The sequence below is a fragment of the Didymosphaeria variabile genome (genome assembly GCF_027946475.1).
Source record: "Didymosphaeria variabile strain IMI 356815 chromosome Unknown scaffold_4, whole genome shotgun sequence".
Taxonomy (NCBI): domain Eukaryota; kingdom Fungi; phylum Ascomycota; class Dothideomycetes; order Pleosporales; family Didymosphaeriaceae; genus Didymosphaeria; species Didymosphaeria variabile.
Genome location: NW_026611623.1, coordinates 4,271,936 through 4,292,375, shown reverse-complemented (window position 1 = coordinate 4,292,375; position 20,440 = coordinate 4,271,936). Strand labels below are relative to the sequence as shown.

The following is a 20,440-nucleotide window of genomic DNA, read 5'->3' as shown; positions in this document are numbered from 1 at the left end:
GGGGTGGTGAAGATGGATGCGGGAAGATGTGATTGACGTGTTGTTGAGGATTGGTTATGGTTGATGAGATTGGATCTTGCGGGTTGCATACACGGCGTCTTGATGGTAGCATTTTTCACGGCGTACGGTTCTTCGGCGTTTCGCCGCGGAGGTTGAACGATTGTAGCACACGACACGACGTTTATGACTGGCGTTCTAAGGTTGTTTCTACAAAAGACCGGATTGATTTCATTCTGCGAATCTTCACGACTTCCCGGGCAGTTGGTATAATACATGAACCCCATAATTACCGAGACATCACTGAACCATTGGCTTAAGCCTAGAATCTACTGAAACAACGTACCAGGCCTGTCAAGGTACGGGTGACAGATCTCGCTATGGAGAAGAGCGTACATGCAAGATACAACTTGCGAAGGGCTTGGAGGATGAAGAGGGTGTGGATATCCTTCCATGATTGACGAGTCGCATAGTACTTTAGTATCCATTGGCCAATCAGCCCCACAAACGCGACCAGAACCGCCGCACACGGCGCCGTAGCGGACAGCTCATGAGCATTAAGGTTGTGAGGCATGCGTACCGTAGTCATGCATATCGCGGCTTAGATCATCGCTCTTGAAGGGCTTTGTCGAGATGAAGGAATTCACGTCAAAGGCGTGTCCGACGAGGCGGTTCCGTAGGAGTTCTGGTTGATGCGTTGGAGGGTGGCTAGGTTGACTTAGGTATCGTCGTTGCTTGGGTATACTAGGACGTCTTCGGAGGTGGCTTGAATGCGTGAGAGATACTCTTCGCTGGGCTGCCCATCATTTGACGGTTTGGGCGCGACTAACAAGGGGTTTCAAGCTTCACTAAATTGACTCCGGTATCCAGTGCCTGCTGTTTAACTTGTTCATCGTTGTGCTTCTTCAATCCTTGCACACGAGCCCCGATTTCTATAGCAGAGCGAGTCGCTGTATATTTATGCTGGTTCGACCACTTCGACTTTGTTGCGTGCCATGTGCGCAATGTGAGGCATTGCTCTGCCGTTCTACGTCGAGATCGTTTGGAGGTTATGCTGCCATGACTTTCTTCCTGGCTCGTGTGCCTAGCTATAGTCCTTCTACCATGTATATGATCTGTGAAAAATATGTCTGTGGTGTGGACGCTGGAAGTAGGTCCAGCTGACTACGCAGCCCACACCTTGGCGGTGATCAGTCGCTTGACCCTGGTATATGCAGCCAGCATTTCGGACTACTATCAGCTTCTTCAGAAGACTGTCTGGAGGTTCTCTTATATGTCTTCCAACTTTCATCGCCATGCAGCCCGATGCGCATTCAAGATCAGATTGCGCTGTGGATGCGCTCGCCATTGCAATATTGTGACCCGCAATTTGCATTAGCCGATACCAGATGCTACAAATGTTCTTTGCAGAAGAACTTTTGGATGGAAGGAATGATAGATAATGGTCACTTCCCTGGTTGCACGCAAGGTAGTAGCGACCATGGGAAGCCCCATATCTTTCTGATCAGTGGTGATGGGCCTCTGCTATAACACCATTACATCACTCTTCGTTGGAGCATAACAACTACACATCGCTAATATTCTTACATACTCCATCGTTCATCATGACTAGCGAACGGCCAGTCGAAACGCCGCCGGGGACGTCACAGCCGTGGTCGGATATAGTTAACGCATGGGGCGATGCGGCTAGATGCATGTGCAGTTCTCGTGTAAACAGCGAAGGCTCACTTAGTGTAGGCTTTCCGCCCCACTACGTCGATAGAGTCCAGCTCCGAACTATATACAGCTCGCTTGAAGAAGCGTCGGACGATATTGCGCACCAGCTTGTGGCAATGATCGATGAACGCGTGGAACTCGGTGGTGTGATGCGAGCAATGCATAAGCAGGCAGCCCCGGAGATTGCTCAAGTCCTCCTGAACAAAGGATACTTTGCTCTGGCAACACCACCACCACGCATACAGAACCCTGACGCCCCACCTCGTTCACCCGAACAAAATCAGTGGATCGGAATCCACCCTTTCCCGCCACGTGGTACAGTCTCGAGTCAGCGTCCAACAACTCCGCCTCGTTCATCGATCTCGGATTCAAGGATATGGGAACCACTCAACCGTGGCGTTCAGTCTCTTACACTTGATCGTTATCTCGCAGCTCCCTCTCCACCTTCATACAGCGAAGCCATCGCTCACAACTGGAATGCAGACACGCACCTACAGGATCTTCGAATGACTGACTCACAGAGAAGCACTCAACGTCACCGTCCAGCACCTTCTCGAATCCCACGAAGGATAATTGCAAATGACAGACGTGACCGGACAGCCGCTCCCGTCAAGATACAATCAAGTACAATGAGGATGTGGACAGGGTCTGAGTTGAGGAGGCACGAGAAGGTGAAGATCAACGTAGTGGCGACATTGATGAGCAGCGATCAACACAGCATTTCCATTGAGTGCAACGGCCGTTATATCGATGGTGGCCTGGTGGGGAGAAATGTGTCGATCGAAACGAACCTGCTGTCTGGTGCCACGGGTCTGGCGAGGTCGGACCAACGACAAGGACGACAACAAGGCGGGGTTCGGCTTCCCGACAACTCGTAAGGTACATGTTTGATTCCAAGGGGCGTTCTCACGCTTTTGGCATTACCGCAGAGTCGAAGCTGATCGATGTGGGTATGACCATCGATAGATCGCACGAAATGGTCGCTGGCCATGGTGTTAGATAGCGGGAACAAGACACTTTGGGGGAAGCAAGCGCTGCCTTATTACCTCAAGCGGAATAGGAGGCTCGTCCCCATTACAATACATTACCAATCCCCACCATATCTATATTTGCATCTACGCACGTGATGTCTTCCTATGGATGCTCACAGTATCTGGGTGGAAGATACGGAGCACTCCTTTATTGCTCTGCTTGCCTGTATGTGAGTGACCTGCACAAGCATCATACAGAAGTTTCTCGATCAACTCTTTCGTATTCTACCTCTAGACCTGCATCCTGAAGTACCCTCACCAAGCACATCCCGGAAAACATTGTGAAAACAGCACAAACTACTCAAGAGGACAGGCCCTGACCCCACCCCGGAAACAGCACCTCGCTCACATTCAAATACTCGATGCCTCGATGCGCGCAAAGGCAGTGAACGCCTCAGAAAGTGGTGGGGATCCAATGGCGAGGGATTCGTACTCGCAGCGGACGCGGGTGAGGCCTATGGTGCGGGCTGTGATATACGCGGTTGTGGAGTCTGCGAGGAAGAGGGACACGAGGCTGGGCTGGACGGCGGCGTTTGCGCCTTGGAGGGTGTCGAGGCGGGTGATGGAGGCGTCGTGTTCGGTGGCGTTGTGCGAGGAGAAGTGCGAGAGGGAGAAGGTGGTGGATGTGTTGAGGAGGGAGGGCAGTTTGGCGATCATGGCGTTTGTTGTTTCTGGGGGCGAGGCTAGTAAGGGTGTGGAAGAGGGGTGAGGAATGGGGATGGGACTTGTAGGTTGGGGTTTGGAGGGACGAGTGCTTTAGGGCCTTGCCTGTACTATGAAGGACTTGAGGAAGAGTTAAGCCCCAAATTGACTGTGAGTACAGTGACAAAGTGTTTGGATAGAAATCATTAGAAGAGCAGGAAAATAACACATTAATTGACTAAAGCACAAGCATGGGTACTATCGTACTACTCACCAGAAGCGAGCGTATAATCAAAGTTCAGAGGCTCAATCTGTGCGCTATTAAAGTCTTTTTTCGTGATGTTGTGACCATCTCGAGCCAGAAAGCCATGATTCGCAAGCGTGTTCAGCATCGGACATGGACTCCAGGACGCGTTGGCCACGAGTGCGGATGGGATCCACGGATGGTCGTACAGAAAGCTGCTTTTGTTCGCATATATGGAATCTGCACACGCTCCCAGGGACAGGTATGTCAGTGAGCATAACGAAACGGTGAACATCCACATCCTTGCTTCTGTATTCGATGTTAATGGAGAGGAAATCATGAACATGGCCTCGCATTATAAGGCACCCTGCGTTCTTCATGCGGCTGCTTATGGTATGTCAGCCCTTGCCCTAGGAGGCTCTGTCACCCGCTCCCCGGCGTTGATGGTTTCCGCCAGGCTTTCAGAGATATAACCCGCAAAGCTTAGTAACAATCGAATGGAAGCTCAGGGAGTAAGCAATGGTGGTGAAAGGGTCCGAGCTAAGCCGTAAGCTGCTAAGACGCAGTGATCGCCTTATGCGGAACAGCCAGTCGTACACACTTGATTACCCCGCGCTGTGCCATGCGAATCTTCGGTTTCGGTGCCGCTTCGAACGAATGCGATACTAAAGCCTCGAATGCTGTCTTGGATTTGAGCTTATTCTGGAAAGCTGCAATTGGATGACTCCAAACTTTTGATTCGGTAAGGTAATATAATATATGGCTAGATCAGCTCAATCGAAAGGGCTTTCTGGAGCTTAAAGCCCCGCTGTGGTCATCATCGTCATGACTGCCTGAACAGAGGTATATGTTGGAGCTTCTAGACAAGTAAGAAAGCTTTTGGAATGTCACTACGCTCATGGCCTTAGAGAGATCGGGAGAGTTCTTGCCAATCTAGACTTTGAAGCCTCCTGTCACTTCGCCATTACCACATACCGGCCGAGCCTTTTGATACAAGCGAACGATTTCACGGCGAAAGCAGCCTGTAGGTGAGTATGATCGGAACAATATACTCTCCAGCAGCCGGATGCATTTTCTCAGGAGCCACCGGGGACTATCTCTTAAACAGAACATCCAGAAGGAAAACTTCAACTTTGTTGGGACGTCCGCTGTTTGTACAACATATATATGAGGTATTGACGGCCAAATTGGTAAATTCCGCTTCCTCCCACATGCATATTTCGATTGGATAAGCAAGCCTCCTCTTGATGGTGTTAACCAAAGAGCTACGCTTCCGATGTTATCAAGCCAGAAGGATACATGTACCACGCCAAAAAAAAAAAAAGACACAAATTACAGTGCCCGTTAAGTCTCACACAATTTTAGAAAGACTCCAATAAAATATCATGGTAGTAGGTGCTAGGTAGTACATAGTAACAATAGACGGCAAGGTCACTTTCCACCTCTTACGCAGATTGTGGAATCCGACCTATCGTCACCACGAGGATCATACTCCGTAAGCCTCTCCTTTATTCGTCCAATGAGGTCATCCCTTCGGTTCCAAAGATCAAGAATCGACGATACTTGCTACCGCTATCAGCATAGTTACCAATCGCCATCCCAAGATCTGACGTCCTGCCATGCCATCTCCAGCTTTCCCTGGGCCACGTGATACCTTGCCCAACATTTGAACCCAAGATCCAGCAAAGTCCCGAGCCTTCACATAGTATCCACTCTGCTGGAATCGGGAATAAATCTCTTCGCCCACCCCGAAGACCTTCGCAATCGTACGCCTCCGCCAACATACACTTGAGTAGCACCATGGCACCTGCAGGCGCTGAACTTTGAAGAAATCCAACAAATGAGTGCAAGCTGTGTGGAGACATTTCGTTGCGACTACTGTAGATAGTTGATGTTCATCTCGACTACTGCACCATCATGCAAGCTGCGAAAGGTAAGTCTGGAGATCTACTTCGTTTGCGCCGCACAGCACCTCGGCGACGTCGTCGGATGCGGAGGAGTACTTTCCAGGAACGAGCTTTTCTGCTGCGAACTACATACAGCAAGATTCATCATCTCAAAATCAAGCTTTCTACGATCATGCAGACTACGGCAATCAGCAGTCGGTTCGAGCGTAGTATCTGGTCGCAAGCCACATTGCACTTCTAATATCACGACTCGTACCCACTTCTCCACCTCAAAGCCTAATCAAGCAACAAAAATTAGGCTACGAGTGATATGCAATCCGCCGGACATAAAACGATTCCCTCAGTCTACCAGGTGACCCTTTCGGGCACATGCACCGCACTGAAGAAAGCTAAACGCTGCCCAACGTGGGCAGGTAGGTCGTTCGTTTTCAGCTCTACCCTACCCCCTTCCATCCATCCACCCCCTCGTGACGCTCCAACAAAGTTTAACAAAGTTTACCAAACGCGACGCTTACGCGACTACCTCCACCCTCACTCCTGATTCGCCGTGGATGGATCCCCGGTCCTCGTCTTTTCAGCCCTGATTGATTCGACGCAGATCCTCATTCCCTTTCAGCTCTTTCAGCACTGGTTAGTCGCCGACGAAACCGACGAATCCATCCCAATTCTCCGCCTGTCAAGCCTATCTGGGATCCTCCGTCCGCATATGGTAGCAATGCTCAGCTGCGATGCCCCTCTCGGCGCGGACGAGACGAGAAGTGTTATCGTGATGAGCGCAGCGCAAAGTTTAGCACCGCGATGCTGATCGCTGATGGCGGTCCATTCGCCAGCCATTGCATTGGAGGAGCCTCCTTCCATTCATTGGGTAGGATGAACGTTCCTAGCGAAGCTTTCCACTTGCCTTGCCTTGCGCTCTGCCTGCTTATCTTGCCCATCCATTTCCAACGCCGAACGGGAACGCGCTCACAACCTTTCATTCCAGCTAAACGATGCGACACTCTCGTAACGCCACAACGATAATCACACAGTAGCACCGCAACGCTGCCCGTGCCTGCCTTGCGCGCCCAAGCAATGAACGCTATTGACGTCTCCCCTCCCCTAAAACACTCACCCACCGTACCGGGCGCATCACATCCTACCCGCCCCATCCATCCATCCCCACTCCCTCCCACCCGCTAGCCTCGTTCCAGAAAATCCACAGCAGTGAGGCGTGTAGCTTACGCGAAGAGACACCACGCCGCACCGCGGCAATCGCACGCTTTTGCAGCTCGCGTATCTGGCTGCGGAACGCGCTCCGGCGCGCGCGCGTGGCAAGGCGTGGCAAGGCGTGGCAAGACATGGCATCCTGGTCGCGTTGTACACGTCACAGCATGGCACGGCGTGGCATGGCATGGGGATGACAGGACATGGACATGTCATGAGCTGTGCCACTCCCGCTCCGTTGACGCGACTGGGGGCCGGGGTGGGCGTTGTGATGATGTGCGTGCGCTGCGTGGGCGAGCTGGCAGGATGCGAAGCGAATGGATGGGATGGGCGGCGATGCGATGCGAACGAACCGGGGCGAGGCACTGTGGGTGGATGGATGGACGGAGGGATGGGGATGCCAGCGCATCGTGCTGCGAACTGCATCCGAACCATTCCTCCCCTTCCTTTGCCTCCCCACTTCCAGGGCCCAGGATAGGATAGGATAGGATGGCGCTGGTGCAACCTGCGAGCGCCTGTTCAGTCGCAGGCCGCAGCCCATTGATTGAATAAATGCAAGGCTGCTCGCCCGTCCACTCAGCTGTTGCGGCCCCCAAAGCGATAACCCACCACGCATAAGCCACGGTACCTGCAGGGAGGAAAACAATAGTATTAATATTAAGGGCGATGGTTGTCAAAGAAACCTCAGGCATGGCACGCACATGCATGCACGCCTTCCCACCGTCTCGGCAACTCCCTCCCTCCGATCCATCACCCGTGGGATGTGCCCCTTCTAGCCCAATTTGATCGACTACCCAATATGCAAGTTGGACGCGCAAACTCCAGCGAAAATGTGAATATGTGATGGGGGTATGAGGGAATCAACTGAGGTGCTGCAGTACGACAGACGCTACAACTAGCCACCGAGGAGCAATGCCGATCAAAACAAGAACAGAAACAATGTCCAATCTGATGTAGTGACCAAGTGAAAGTGAGCCACCACGCTGCTCGACGATGCAGAACAGAAAACACCAACTACCGAATGCACGCCTAAAGTGCAATGCCGAACTCCTATATCCAATTCAACTGCATACTGTGTAGATGCGGAAACAGCAAACGAAGGACCCAGAGTCGCATATGCTGTGTGTGCGTAGTGAGCGTGGACAGAGTGACCTGCTGAAATGTACAAAGAAATGTGATATCGAATATGCCTCAGATTGCAGTGAATAGTTCGGCTCGCGAACCCATTCAATTGTCTGACGTGATCGACGTTGGTATTGCCTCGTGTAATCGTCGTACCATATGTATGTGTAGTCCTCGTGAGAGTGAAGATCGCGAATGACTCCGTTGAAAGCAAATCATGAACAGACCCCACTGCAGTAAACGGTGATGCCCGGAAAAACAAGGGTATGGGAGAGGGTATGGGCACAAATGCTCGAACTGGACATCCGGCGGAGGTACAATTCTCAGAAGCCCGGATACCTTGCAGAATCACCGCAATCTCATTTCTAGCTGTGCCAAGCCACGTTGATGCGAAAAGCAGGCAGATTCCCCATGGTCTGAGGATTGTGGTGGCCGTTCGGCAATGCTTGGACATGGCCGCCGCAACCGCTGTAGTGCCTTCCAAATCCGCCCGTCGCTGGCCGTTACTGTGCGCGTGCGACGTGTTGTTGTCTAAGCATAGTGCTTGGTACTTGATCTTCCCTTCCTAAGAAGATCGGGTCTAGAAGCCAAACCAGCTAGCCAGATATTTCTAGTATGTTGGCCAACCCTGCTGAGGCTGCTGATTCGGCGCCCAACCTGGCATGCCCGGCTGCTGTGCAGCAGAGCTTTGGTGCTGCATGAACTGGTGGGGGCTCGGGCTCGGTTGGTAAGGATTCTGACCCATGGCTGAGAACCCCTGGTCTCCCATAGCGTTCATGGTTTGATACTGCTGCACAGGCGTGCCGTGCATCGAACCACTGCTCTGAGTGTGATGGAGTTGCGGCGATGCGTGCATAGGCGACTGCTGAGGATGAGGGCTCTGTTGCGGTGGTCGGCCATATGCCTGCATGTTGTGCTGCTGCGAGAGCGGTGATGGTTGCGGTGGTGCCTGTTGCCACATATGCTGTGGTGGATAGCCGGGGTTCTGTCCGACATTGGGCATCATGCCAGCCTGTGCCATCGCTGCGGGGTTCATCCCTTGGGGCAGGTTCATGCTTGGAGGACGCCGATGCATCTGATCAGGCCTCATAGGCGTCTGTTGCTGTGCCATAGGCGAAGGCATCATGGACTGTGGATGCGGCTGCGGTCGGTATCCTTGAGCAGCCGCGGCTTGACCAGGTCTCTGTGGAGTTTGAGCAGCGAGACCATACTGACCGGCCCCGACGGCAGTATTCGCGGAAGTAATGTGAGGCGATTGTGTCGCCTGCGTCGGTTGAGGCATGTTGCTAGCATCCGCAGTGCCCGGACGCTCAGTAGATGGCGGAGGCTCATGTGGTCTTTGCCAAAGGTCGTCGAGATATGACTTCCGGTTCTTTCTCTGTAGTTCAAGCTGCTTGTTGTATTCGGCAGTCTGACCGGCTGCATTGAGAATCTCCCCTGAAGGGCTAGGCCGCGTCACGTCCTGATACGGTACTCCGGAGAGCTCGTGCCGCGGACGCTGGACGCCAGCATAGTTTCGCGGCTGCAAGTCCGTGGTCGTCCGTTGGTCAAAAGGCTCGGGATTGGCTGTTGGCATCGTGCCGGGCGCAGGTGTCAGTCCCCCGAATGGATGCATGGGGTTCACAGTGGCTCCTAGGTAATCCTGGTCCAGTTTGCCTGTGTATGGTCCGGAGTGGGCGAATGCAAGATGTCCACCGGCGTGACTCGCTTCAGCCGCAGCTGCTTCCCGAGCTCGCGCAGCGCCGGGTCTCTTTTCTCCTGCGGCGTCTTCCTCGGTAAAGCCCTGTTTCTTAGCCTTGCTCTCCCAATAGTCGTCGCGTACTCGTCGTCCGTTCACAATAAGTCTGCTCCCAAACTGTCGGAACATGGAACGCGCTGTTACGATGGCGATTTGGCGTGACCGGTATGAATATGGAAGAATCTCCTGATGAATCAAGTCGTCTTTCTCGGCTTGCGTCGCAATAATCTTATACAACGACCTGTTCTTGTTGAATAGAAGGTATGAGTCTCGGTATCCTAGAATACGTGCGCACTCGGTTGCGAGCATAAACAGCTTGTTCCCTCTGTTGGGGACGAAGAAGGTGCGGCACCGATATTCCCTGCCGTCGAGCGGGTGCCCTGTCGGGGTAACCTTGTTTTCGCCAGCTTCGTCTTTCTCGCGAGGAAGATACTCGTCTCCCTCAGGGTTCAACTGGTCGGTGGTATGGTCCCTGACCGTGGGGAGCGCCTTGATCACAGTAGCCTTGGTGGGTGTCGATTTAGCTGGAGGAGATGCCTGTGGTGGAGATGCTTGCGGGAGTGGTGTAGCTCGTAGCTGAGGTGTTTGTACTGGTGGTGCGGCATTGTATGAAGGGGTCTGTGGAGGATGCGATCCACGGTTATCATTTTCAGCAAAGACGACTTTCCCAGGCTTCGCGGGTCGACCGCGTTTCCTGCGTGCGCTATCATCTACACCTTCCTGATTAGTAACGTGGATAGAAATGAGCCCGCAGGCTCTGCAACGTGTCGCCATTTGGACACAGATCACATACCATCTCCATTCTCACCGGTTTGCAGATCAGCATAGCTGTCCTCTGGTGTGCGGCTGCGTTTGATGCCCCGAGTCGGTTGTTGTGCGACGGCCTGCTGGGCTCCTCCGAGCACATCTGGAAGGGAAACGTGTTAGCATACTGTTCACTAGGGAACGCGGCAGCGGATGTAACAGATGCGCCCATTCGAGATGGTGGTTTTGATGGGGTGGTGCAACTGTCGCGCCGCTTGCGCGCGCATTGGCTATAGAAGAGCTCGACGCGTACCTGCAGGATTCAGAGCCTGGGGATTGATGGTGCCCGACGGGTCCATGATGAGGCCGTTCCCGATACCGTTGGACATAGTCTGGACGGGGTGCACAGAATACATTCCAGCCGTCGGCGAGGAGCCGCGGGTAGTTGCTCGTCGTCGCGTCGAGGTCACGACCAGGCCAATGGGGCGCGGGGAGGGATGTTTGCGATTGCGCGAGGCTGAGGCGGTCCGGGTCGCGGGGCGCAGCGCGACGGGCAGAGCATGCGGTCGTGTTGACGAGTGAGGTGAGGTTCGAAGTGCGGGTCACGGACGCGAAGCAGAGGCGGCGAGCTGCAGTGGTTACCGAAGACGAGCCGGGCGCACTGGCTTGGGCAGATCCGAGCGCAAACTCTTGCTCGGCGATGGCGAACGGTTAGTGTCTAGGTGCCGTGGGCGCCGCGACTCAGGAGCGGAGGATGATGCAAGGTCGGCTGCCCGTGTCGCACAGATGGCTGCTAGTCGCGGTGAATGGGTCGAAGGCCGGGCAAGGCAAGGGCCGGACAGCGTCAAGCGTCGCTCAGCAGCTTGGGAAGTGGAGCAGCCCTGGTGATAGCAGGCGGTAAGTAAGTACGGCTGCCACGTGAGGGCTTGGGCGGTAGGAGGGATGACAGGGTGACAGGAGGAATGGTACCGGCGGTGGAATGCGGGCGCGATGATGCACCGCCCAGACAGCTGCTGGTAGCCGCTGTAGGGTCTCTTAGTGATGGCCGCGGGCTGGAGCCTGACTTGCAGAAGCAGAGCGGGAGGGCGCCCAATGCGTGCTGCGAGATTCCCGGGCCGCGGAAGAACGCGTGGAGTGGGAGCGGCAGCCTTGGAGTGGCTACGGCAGCGGCAGCGAGCAGCGTGTATATGTACGGCGAATCACCAAGGCCCTTGTAGTGTTGTGCGCGAACGCGACGGCATGGCTGAGGCAGAGGCCCAGCCGTGCGCGGAGCAGCGACCACCAGCTCGGCCCGCGCTGGCCCTAGGCGAGCGTATTACAGCGCTGCTGCAGCGTTGACGGGCACGTTCACTGCAATCCGGGCACCGCATGGGGGCAGCACGCATCGAGGCCCCGCCTGTGGCTGTACTGTACGGCGGCCTGTCCGTCTGCTGCGAGCGGGCCTCTCTCATTACGTGCATGCGCGCGCCCTAGCTCCGCATCGCGACATGTCCACCCCGTCCAACAGACCCGCTCGAGGGCGACATCAAAGCGAGACCTGCCCTCTCCATGACGCCTGCGCAGAGAGCTAGCCTCACGGCGGACGGCCATGGACTGAACGGGGAGACCGCCTCGCAACTCCGCGCAACAGCTGCCTGCCCCGTCCACTCAGGCTCGCGGACGCTGCTGATTGAGCCAGGTCACGCCGAATCATGGTCGGCGCCTGCAGCAGCCCAGCAGCTGCATGCATAAGCGGCCGTGGTCATGCATTCACAACCTGCTATCAAGCCAGCCATATCGTCTGACTCCCAAAGAGCTGCTGCTGCCGCCCACGCCTTTGCCGCAGCAGCCGGATCGAGCAGGTTGCCTCTATTACTTCTGGAAAGTAATAGACACCCCGGTCGATTTGCGCGAATGCCTGCTTGCACATCCCGCCGCCGCAGCATCGTCCATGTCCAGAGGCTGCGACGATCCCCGCCTCTGCCGGCCAATCTGTGGGCCCCCTCGAGGCGCAATCCATTTCTTACCTACGGCTAGCCGTGGGCGCTGCTAACTGCAGTCGCCGTCCTGTGCATGACCGCAGCTCGACGGCAGTCATAACTTTCCGCTGTTCCGGGCTCTCTTCCTACTCTTTGGGTAGGCCGCCCGTGAGTCGATAGCGTTCCCTCTGTTTGTATGGACACGAGATGCGAGCGCGAGGCTCGATCCGTTCCACGATTCGTCCCGCCCCGACAAGGGATCAATGAGCCCTTCCTTGTAGTCTTAGTCTGTGCTCCATCTCCGCCGTCGTACCATGCTTGTATCTCGCATCGCTTCCGCACCAGGCGCCGAATCAACCTAGCGGGGGCTATGAAACGCCATGTCCGCATCCTACGTAAACATGGCACTCCATGACGGCCGTAGTTGAGCATTTGCATCTTGAATCAAGTACACGTTAGCGTACAATAAACGAGTTTGCCTCTCTTCGGACATCCCAAACCTGCCAGTGGCGTTCTCCTCTTCCAGAATCAGCTCACTCAGGTTGCTCACCATCTTCTGAAGCTGGCGCGGCTTCGACGCGTCCTCGGAACCGTGTGCAACTGTGGTCCATGTCTCACTTGCAACTTTGTCATCTGAGCCTTTCTGCAGGGTCCCGGCATCAGTCAAGCCTAGTTCGGCTGCTCGTACGCTGTGGATCCCATGCACATCCCGGACGGCGTCTCACTTCAACCTTGCACCGTCGACTTCTCATGGAACTTTCAAGATTCTCTTCTTAATCGTAGTCGAGATCCACTAGTCCCCCTAACAGGTTGCAATGATCAGCCTTTGTCCGCTTGTCGTTGCCGAGCGTGCAGATGATCTGACTTGACCGAACGGACCGACTGACTGGTATGTACGCCTCGTGATAGTGTTAGACAGGGGGTTATAATGTCTCCGTCGTAGACCAGGCAAGGTATCCACAATGGCCTCCGGAAAGACCCTTGCAAGGCAGTGGAAAGCAACGGTCGTTTCGCTCCCATCACTCGCAGCATATTCTGTTGAGTTCTCTATAGGGTGGGGCGTGCAAGACAGTGAAGAGCGATTCAGTGTAAGAGATAGATTGCTCGTGTCCAACAGACTCAGCCCCATGACTGGCGTGCGAATAGGATAGAGCGCATACCTTTGGATGTTTGCTACAGTCGAAAGTGGCGCATTGATTGGCACTCCATTTGTCACGTCTCTCGGTTGCTCCCACGCCGTAGTGGCAAGGCTTCCGTTTTGACAGGCAGTTGAAACGGTCGATTGCGAGTTCAAGGCGATTACCATTTGCCACTAGGCGCGCTGCCTTGACGACGCCCCCGCCATGGAACATGTTGATCATCTGATAGCAATACTGACGCCAATAGCAGCCGGCTGAGCCACTTTCTTGGGATGGCCCCTCGGATGTTTGAGACAGTGTATAGACCTGCTAGTAGATCTACGGTGATGGTTGGACTGCTGTGTCCAGTCCCACGCGGTAGAAGTGGGTGGGTGGAAGAGCCCAGGCCAGTCCCTACAATGGCTTCCGAAAGCGTTTCATGTAGAAGTGATATTGGATGGAGACTTGGCATTTATACCAAAACACCGAACGTCGACCAAGCTTGTGGATTGTAGCACGACGTTGTCCTCATGGCGCGGGTCGGCTCGAGCAACATCTGCAGATCGTGTTGCACAGCTTTGGCGGTGAAGTTCGCCGGCATCTTCCGATGACAGTGATCTAGTAAGTGCGGAGAGCGGTGACGTATAATCAAACGGCCATCAAACAAGTGCAAGACGTTAGGGTAGAAAATGGTAGCAGGTGTGAATGGCATGTGATGCTTGGCTCGATGCTACGGTAGACGTTTGAGCGGCTATAACGGTACTCACTTGAAGAACGTTCTTGCCGGTGGTCCTGGAGATGTCCAGTCCGAATGCATCTGGAGGAAGGCGCGATGCCGGTCATGGTTGCTTCCCACTTCTGCTCGACGCAACGCAACCGAGACCTCGAGTGCATCCAACCTACCGATGAGCGATTCATGGACAATGGCCGCCTAAGCGACGTTTGCTTTTGCGTGGGTGAAGGTTCGAGTTCCAGATCTCTGGAGGAAACAAATTACCCGAAAATAGGCGGCTGGATCCACTCTGTGTAGAGGGTGTGGCGGGGCAAGCAGCAGCTTCGTTGAATGTTCGAGTTCAGCGCAGCGAATGAAAGCGTGGAACAGCATCTTGCTATCGCTCAAAGGTCATGTGCCAGCCGCCGTTCCAAGGTAGATGGATGTATGGTAGTGCTGCAAGGTTGCGCCAGGGTTCGTTGCTCGTGCCTTCCAGAAAGGTCATATGACTGCACGTTGCTGGATCATCGGTGATTGGAGCTGTTAGCGCTTCTGTATCCAACGAGCAGTCCGTGCGGGTGCGACTTGATCGATGTCCATTATTGAAAGACATGCCTGGTGTTGCAGATGTACTATGGAATCAATCTGACGCGGGAGACGCATACGAGCTTGGAAGGAGCACACTCACTGCATGATTGAGCACGCAAGCTATGAGACCACATCGTCAAGCCTTCCCGCGTCCAGTAGCCGATGAACAGAGAGCGTTACGCTTGCAGGGTTCGGGCTTGGTCCAACGAAGGTTTTCGTTACATGTCAACGAAGGCCGGCGGACCAATGGGCGCCGCTCATGCCTTCGCAATCTCCCTTGGGGAACACATATCCTCACTACAATGCGAGTTCGCACGAGACAAATGGGGGATCAACAGAGCGGGCTCTTGTTAGGGATTGAATCACCGGTGCAAGGTCTAGACGTCGAATTCCTCCGCTGTTGACTGTTTTTCCATCAACTGCGGTAATGCATTGATTGTATGAGGCGCTACCTACACCTGGAAATAACTCAAGCATTTCTGATCGAGGCCTCGAAGCAGAGCTCGGTAATCGGTAATATTCCGACTTTAGTGTGGTCAGAGTAGCACTGGCCATGCACGCTTCGTCATGAGCTTCATCTCTACCGGGCCGTCCACCCTTCACCTACTGCTCGCTAACCGACTCTTTGGGCTAGTGTGCTTGATGGTCGCCGAATAATCTTTACCACAGGAACGTGTAACCTGAAGCAGGCGTGCCTCATTTGCGTCCAGGAGCAAGGCCGGGAACAGCACTGAAGCGCTCATCTCGTTCCGTCTTGAAGAGAAGCTGGCACCAGAACTCTTGGTTATCCTCATCAAACCATGTCCAAAACTTGCCTTCTCGCCGATCCACCTCGCGAGCTTGCAGCTTCACCGCGACCGTCTCGTAGGGCTCACCAGCGACGATGAAGTACTGGTAATTGGGATCCGGGTCCTCCACCTTTTGCTCGTATGCGCTCATGAAGCGCACACGGGGAATCGTGCCCGGGGTGATGTCTGGGAATTGAAACTGGAACAGAAGCCCATTCTGGCGGGTGACCGGATCGCGAACCTTTGTTATCCTGTAGCCCGGTCGACCAATCTTGATGACGTTCTTCTTGACCTGAACACCCGCGAGCAAGCCTGTCTGCATCGCATCGTCCTTCTTGCCTTCCCTCTGTTCCTTAGCAGCGCGTCGAGCCAGATTGGTCTGATGTTTCCTCCCCTGTGTATGCGCCAAGTATGAGCCATCGTTCTGGTGCACCGTCAAGCAAAGACGGCATTCGAAGCTTCCAACATGGTTCTTGAAGAAGTACGGGTCCTTGTCGAGGTCGATGGTCTCAAGCGCGAGCTTGCGCAGACGTTCGCGACGATCGGCATTAGTAGCGGATGATGAGGCGACACCTCCGCCGCCAAATTTGGAGCCTGCACGGTTCTGCGCGCGTTAGCAGTCTGTCGCAAAGAAGTTCTTGGAGTGCTTGCCTGGTAGTCCATGCCTGCTAGTCAATGAAGTCTGTTAATCGAGCGAAATCAAAGCTATGGTGTTCACACCGAGATAGTAGTTTAGTCGTGGTAGTTGCGAAGGTGCGGCTGTTCGTACGTTGAAGTTGATAATGTTGGACCGTAGCCACCGCGCGCCACGAAAGTGAACGTTAGCGTGCCGCTGCCAAGGCCATATCACGTGCCGCAGGCAGAACAACACGGAGGTCGTATCCCGTACATCTTGCACGCTTCTTGAGGATATATACCAGATGTGCTGTCTTGACCTTCTGAACCCTGATTACTCATAGTCCAACCGTTCAAAGACCCGCCACGGTATTACTGTGCCCCAGCTTCGCGATAACAGTTTTTGTGCGATGCCTGACGGATTCTACATTTTCTACGTTGGGAAGCGTCTTTCCTATGACAATCAACTATGCACAGTTCGATACATAGGAGAAGTGAAAGGCACAAAAGGAGAATGGCTGGGTGTGGAGTGGGATGATCCAACTCGCGGAAAGCATTCGGGTGAACACGGCGGCACCAAGTATTTCGAATGTACGACCAAGCAATGGAATATCGGAACCTCTGAAAGTTGAACATCTCTGAAATACTGAGATGTCATAATCTACCAACGCAGGCATCACTAACGACACGACAGGTCTCAACCAAAGCACAGCAACATCAGCCTCCTTCATCCGCCCAGCCCGCAAATACGACCCATTCCGCTCCTTTGCAGAAGCTCTCAAGGCAAAGTACGCCTCAGACCCTGTTCAAGACCCCAGCATCCACATTGTCTTTGCCACTAAGCCTGGCGACAATGCGCTCAAGAAAGATCCACTGGCCCGTATCAACCAACCCATCCGTATTAGCGGAAAAGAGGTGGAAGAAGTTGGTTTTGACAAGATTAGAAAGCAGCTCGCGCAGCTCAGCGAACTGAAGATTGTTATCCTGGACGGCCTTCGTATGGATCGGAGTGTCGCGAGGTTGAGGGAGGGAATGGAAGAGTGGGAGAAGGGTCTTACAGACGTGCGGGAGGCGTGTCCGAAAGCGATTGAGCTTGACCTCAGTAGGAACTTGTTCGAGGAGTGGAGAGAAATTGCATCTATATGCGAGCAGCTGGAGAAGCTAAAGAGTCTACGAGTGGAGTATGCCATGCCCAGTTTCCCCTTTATCATACCACACAAGCTTACACCTCCCAGCGGCAACCGTTTCAGAGACATTTCCATTACTGCCGCCGAACGCCCCCGCTGCCTCGCAGCCTTCGCCAACATCACCGACCTTAAGCTCGAAGACACGCTCCTCCCCTGGGAATCTATCGCCTCGCTGACGCACCTTTTTCCCGCCCTAATCACATTCTCCGCTTCCTCAAATTACTATACCTCTCTGACATCGCACATTTTGAACCCGGCGATCACATCCCTCACCCTCGAAGACAACAATCTCACCTCCCTCTCCGTAATTTCTTCCCTGGCCAGCCTCCCCTCCCTCCGTCGCCTCATCCTCAAATCCAATAAAATCTCCATCATCACAGCCGACTCTTCACCTTCCCCCCCGGTGTTCTCGTCATCGGTGACGGAACTCGATTTGACCTACAACGACATCTCCACCTGGTCATTCCTCGATGCCCTCCCGCGCAGTTTTCCAGGCCTGACCTCCCTCCGCATATCTCACAATCCATGTATGTAAACTGAGTCATTGAGTGATGTCTCCGCTACTGCAGATCTTTGAAACTCTCAAACATCTGCAGCCAGCGTAGACGCCTAGCTCCACCTCTCCACCTACCTATGACCATTCCACTAACTCGTTCACACACATATAGTATACGCCCACCTGCAGACACCAGACGGGCGCCCAATGACGCCCGAAGACGGGTACATGCTGACCATCGCGCGCCTCTCCTGCCTCCGCACGCTAAACTACTCCCCCATCACGGACAAAGAGCGATTGAATGCCGAGAGTTACTATCTGTCGTTGATAGCGAAAGAGCTCGCTTACGCTCCGGAGAAAGACGCCCCCGCTATACTGGAAAGCCATCCAAGATACAAAGAGCTGTGCGAGGAGTACGGCGAACCCGTCATCGCGCGCGAGAGAGGGGGCGTGAATCCTAACTCGCTGGCTGCACGACTCGTTCGCCTTCATGTGTACTTGAAAGATAGCACGGAAAACCAGCAGGTGGAGTTGGAGATCCCGGGGCGGTGTACGGCGTATACGCTTATTGGGATGGTGAGTCGCGAGTTCAAGACTAAGCCTATGGGGATGAGGCTGGTGTGGGAGACGGGGGATTGGATGCCTGCTCCGAAGGGGGTCGAGGAGGAAGACAACGATTCTGAGAGCGAGGACGAGGAGGAGAGTGAGGTGGGCAGGGTTATGCGGGAGGTGGAGATTGTGCCAGGGACGAGGAGCGTGGGGACGTGGATTGATGGGATGGAAGCTACGATTAGGGTGGAGCTGCGATGAGTGGGGAAAAGGGGGACGGTATTGAGGTGAATAGAGGCGTCCCCGCCAGGCTCGCCCTCGTACTCAGTAAAGAGAAGAGTGATTCATGGAAAAATCTACGAAATCCGAAAAATGGGTATATTGCTCCGCGACGCAAACGTTTCGATCCAAGCACTAAACCTCCCTCCTCTTCATCCCGTCCAAAGAGGACCGACCTTACCGATCCTCCTTATCCGGTTTCCTCCTCTGCCTCGTGCTCTTCTTCCCTGTCACCACCGCGTCATCATCTTCTTCGTCCTTCCCTTTGCCCAGATCCTCAGTCAAATTCCATTCTTCCCGATCATACCAGTCCTCGCCGTCGCTCATTTCCCCGAGATGAGCTTCTGCCTTTGCCATCTTGAGGACCTCCTGCCTCATGCGCTCGCCTTCGGTTATGCCCGAGAACAGCTCTGCTGCTAGCCGTGCGACCTCTTCTTGCTTTTGTACGTACGCCATGAGTAAGAGACGCGTATCTTCCGCTTCGTCGGCGGGAAGGCCAAGATCGCGGTCGGGGAGCGCGTCGGTGGGGTATATGAACATGGGGTGGACTTCGTGCTCGGTGCTGGTAGGTGATGCTGGTGGGGAAGGGGACTCCGCAGCGCGTGCTTGTCTGCGCGTAGTCATGCGGTGCGCTGTGTTGTGCGACGCAGTATCTGACGCATCGTCTGCGTCTTGAGAATGTGCACGGTCCCCGTTCGTCTGTGTTATTTCTCCATCCACAGTGTGTGGCTCCCCGTTCGTGGCGAGTTCCGTGCCATTTTGCGCTTCTGGTGTAGCTTTGCCGTTTGGTTCTTGTACTCCCGGAGCTCCATTGCTTTGCCGCGCATCCTCCATTTCAATATCTTCGCTTGCAGCTGGAGCTTCTTGAGTTGTGTTCTCCTCAGCACCTTCAACGCCTTTCCTATTCTGCGTACCAGACCCATTTGCCGCGCGACCGTTCGCAAGCTCGCGCCCAAAGTCAAGGAAAGACTCATGAGCTAATGAAGCCAACACATTGGGCGCAAAGCTGGGGTCGCCTTGGAACTTCAATTGCAGGATCTTCGCATGCCGTAAAGCGAGATTCTCTTTCCGCGATATCGCCGCGGCTTCGTTTGTGAGATTCGTGAGGTGCTTCGATGTGTAGGCGACGCTGTAGGATGGGTGTGTAGGTAGATCGGCAGCGGATGTCAACGGTGCGAGCAACTCTGCGCATGTCTGTTAGTTGCAACCTTCTCGCAAGCAGATGCGCAGCTCACACACCTTCTAACCGCATGTCGGCGTATGGATTCTCCTCAACAGGAGACAGATCGTCTTCGTCGTCCTCGTCGCCGACTTCAACGATGTCGCCATCGGGATCGTATCGTGGTGGATTGCGCTGCAAAATGTACCTGCGATAACCGGCATGCTCGATCCTCTGAAGGCGGAGTGTTAGTGTGGACCCTGGCGCAAAGGTGTGGAGTGTGCACCTTCTTGTACGGACGGTTGCCGGCCACCAAATCCGTGTCGCCATGGTGGGAATAATGGACTTTGCGCTTCAGACTTTGTTTCTGAGTGCCGTAGCTCGGCGCTGTGTCTTCGTCTTCGGAGGCTGGGGTGGTCGGTTAGAGACGGCGGCCAAGAGGAAGGGAAGCGGGAGGCGCGCATACAATCGTCTGGGCGCAGTATTCTCCTTTTCAAGGAGAAAATGGTGTCAATGATCTGCTGCTGCTGTGACCCGGCCATGGCGACTGCGGCTCAGCGCGAGCCCAACTTCTGAGAAAGTTCGCGGAGCTGCGTGCCACCGAGGAAGTGGGGAGGAAGTAAACAATGTCGCGAAGGAAGCGCTGG

At 54.4% G+C, this 20,440-nt stretch overlaps 4 protein-coding genes across 4 annotated transcripts; 1 reads left to right on the top strand and 3 right to left on the bottom strand.

Annotated features, from left to right (window-relative positions):
* Nucleotides 1-8,472: 8,472 nt before the first annotated feature.
* N0V89_006300 (uncharacterized protein) lies at nucleotides 8,473-10,733 on the bottom strand (the record flags this gene model as incomplete). Its single annotated transcript, XM_056215070.1, has 3 exons — nucleotides 8,473-10,310; nucleotides 10,394-10,507; nucleotides 10,658-10,733. The coding sequence occupies 3 exons, from the start codon at nucleotides 10,731-10,733 to the stop codon at nucleotides 8,473-8,475; spliced, it is 2,028 nt and encodes a 675-aa protein (XP_056072337.1).
* A 4,683-nt stretch (nucleotides 10,734-15,416) lies between these two features.
* sap62 (CWF complex protein sap62) lies at nucleotides 15,417-16,465 on the bottom strand (the record flags this gene model as incomplete). The annotated part of the gene is made up of 3 exons (XM_056215069.1): nucleotides 15,417-16,112; nucleotides 16,380-16,399; nucleotides 16,462-16,465. The coding sequence occupies 3 exons, from the start codon at nucleotides 16,463-16,465 to the stop codon at nucleotides 15,417-15,419; spliced, it is 720 nt and encodes a 239-aa protein (XP_056072336.1).
* A 68-nt stretch (nucleotides 16,466-16,533) lies between these two features.
* On the top strand, nucleotides 16,534-18,616 carry N0V89_006298 (uncharacterized protein; the record flags this gene model as incomplete). The annotated part of the gene is made up of 3 exons (XM_056215068.1): nucleotides 16,534-16,714; nucleotides 16,818-17,837; nucleotides 17,979-18,616. The coding sequence occupies 3 exons, from the start codon at nucleotides 16,534-16,536 to the stop codon at nucleotides 18,614-18,616; spliced, it is 1,839 nt and encodes a 612-aa protein (XP_056072335.1).
* Nucleotides 18,617-18,811: 195 nt separating this feature from the next.
* N0V89_006297 (uncharacterized protein) lies at nucleotides 18,812-20,335 on the bottom strand (the record flags this gene model as incomplete). Its single annotated transcript, XM_056215067.1, has 4 exons — nucleotides 18,812-19,818; nucleotides 19,874-20,027; nucleotides 20,080-20,201; nucleotides 20,260-20,335. The coding sequence occupies 4 exons, from the start codon at nucleotides 20,333-20,335 to the stop codon at nucleotides 18,812-18,814; spliced, it is 1,359 nt and encodes a 452-aa protein (XP_056072334.1).
* Nucleotides 20,336-20,440: the final 105 nt, after the last annotated feature.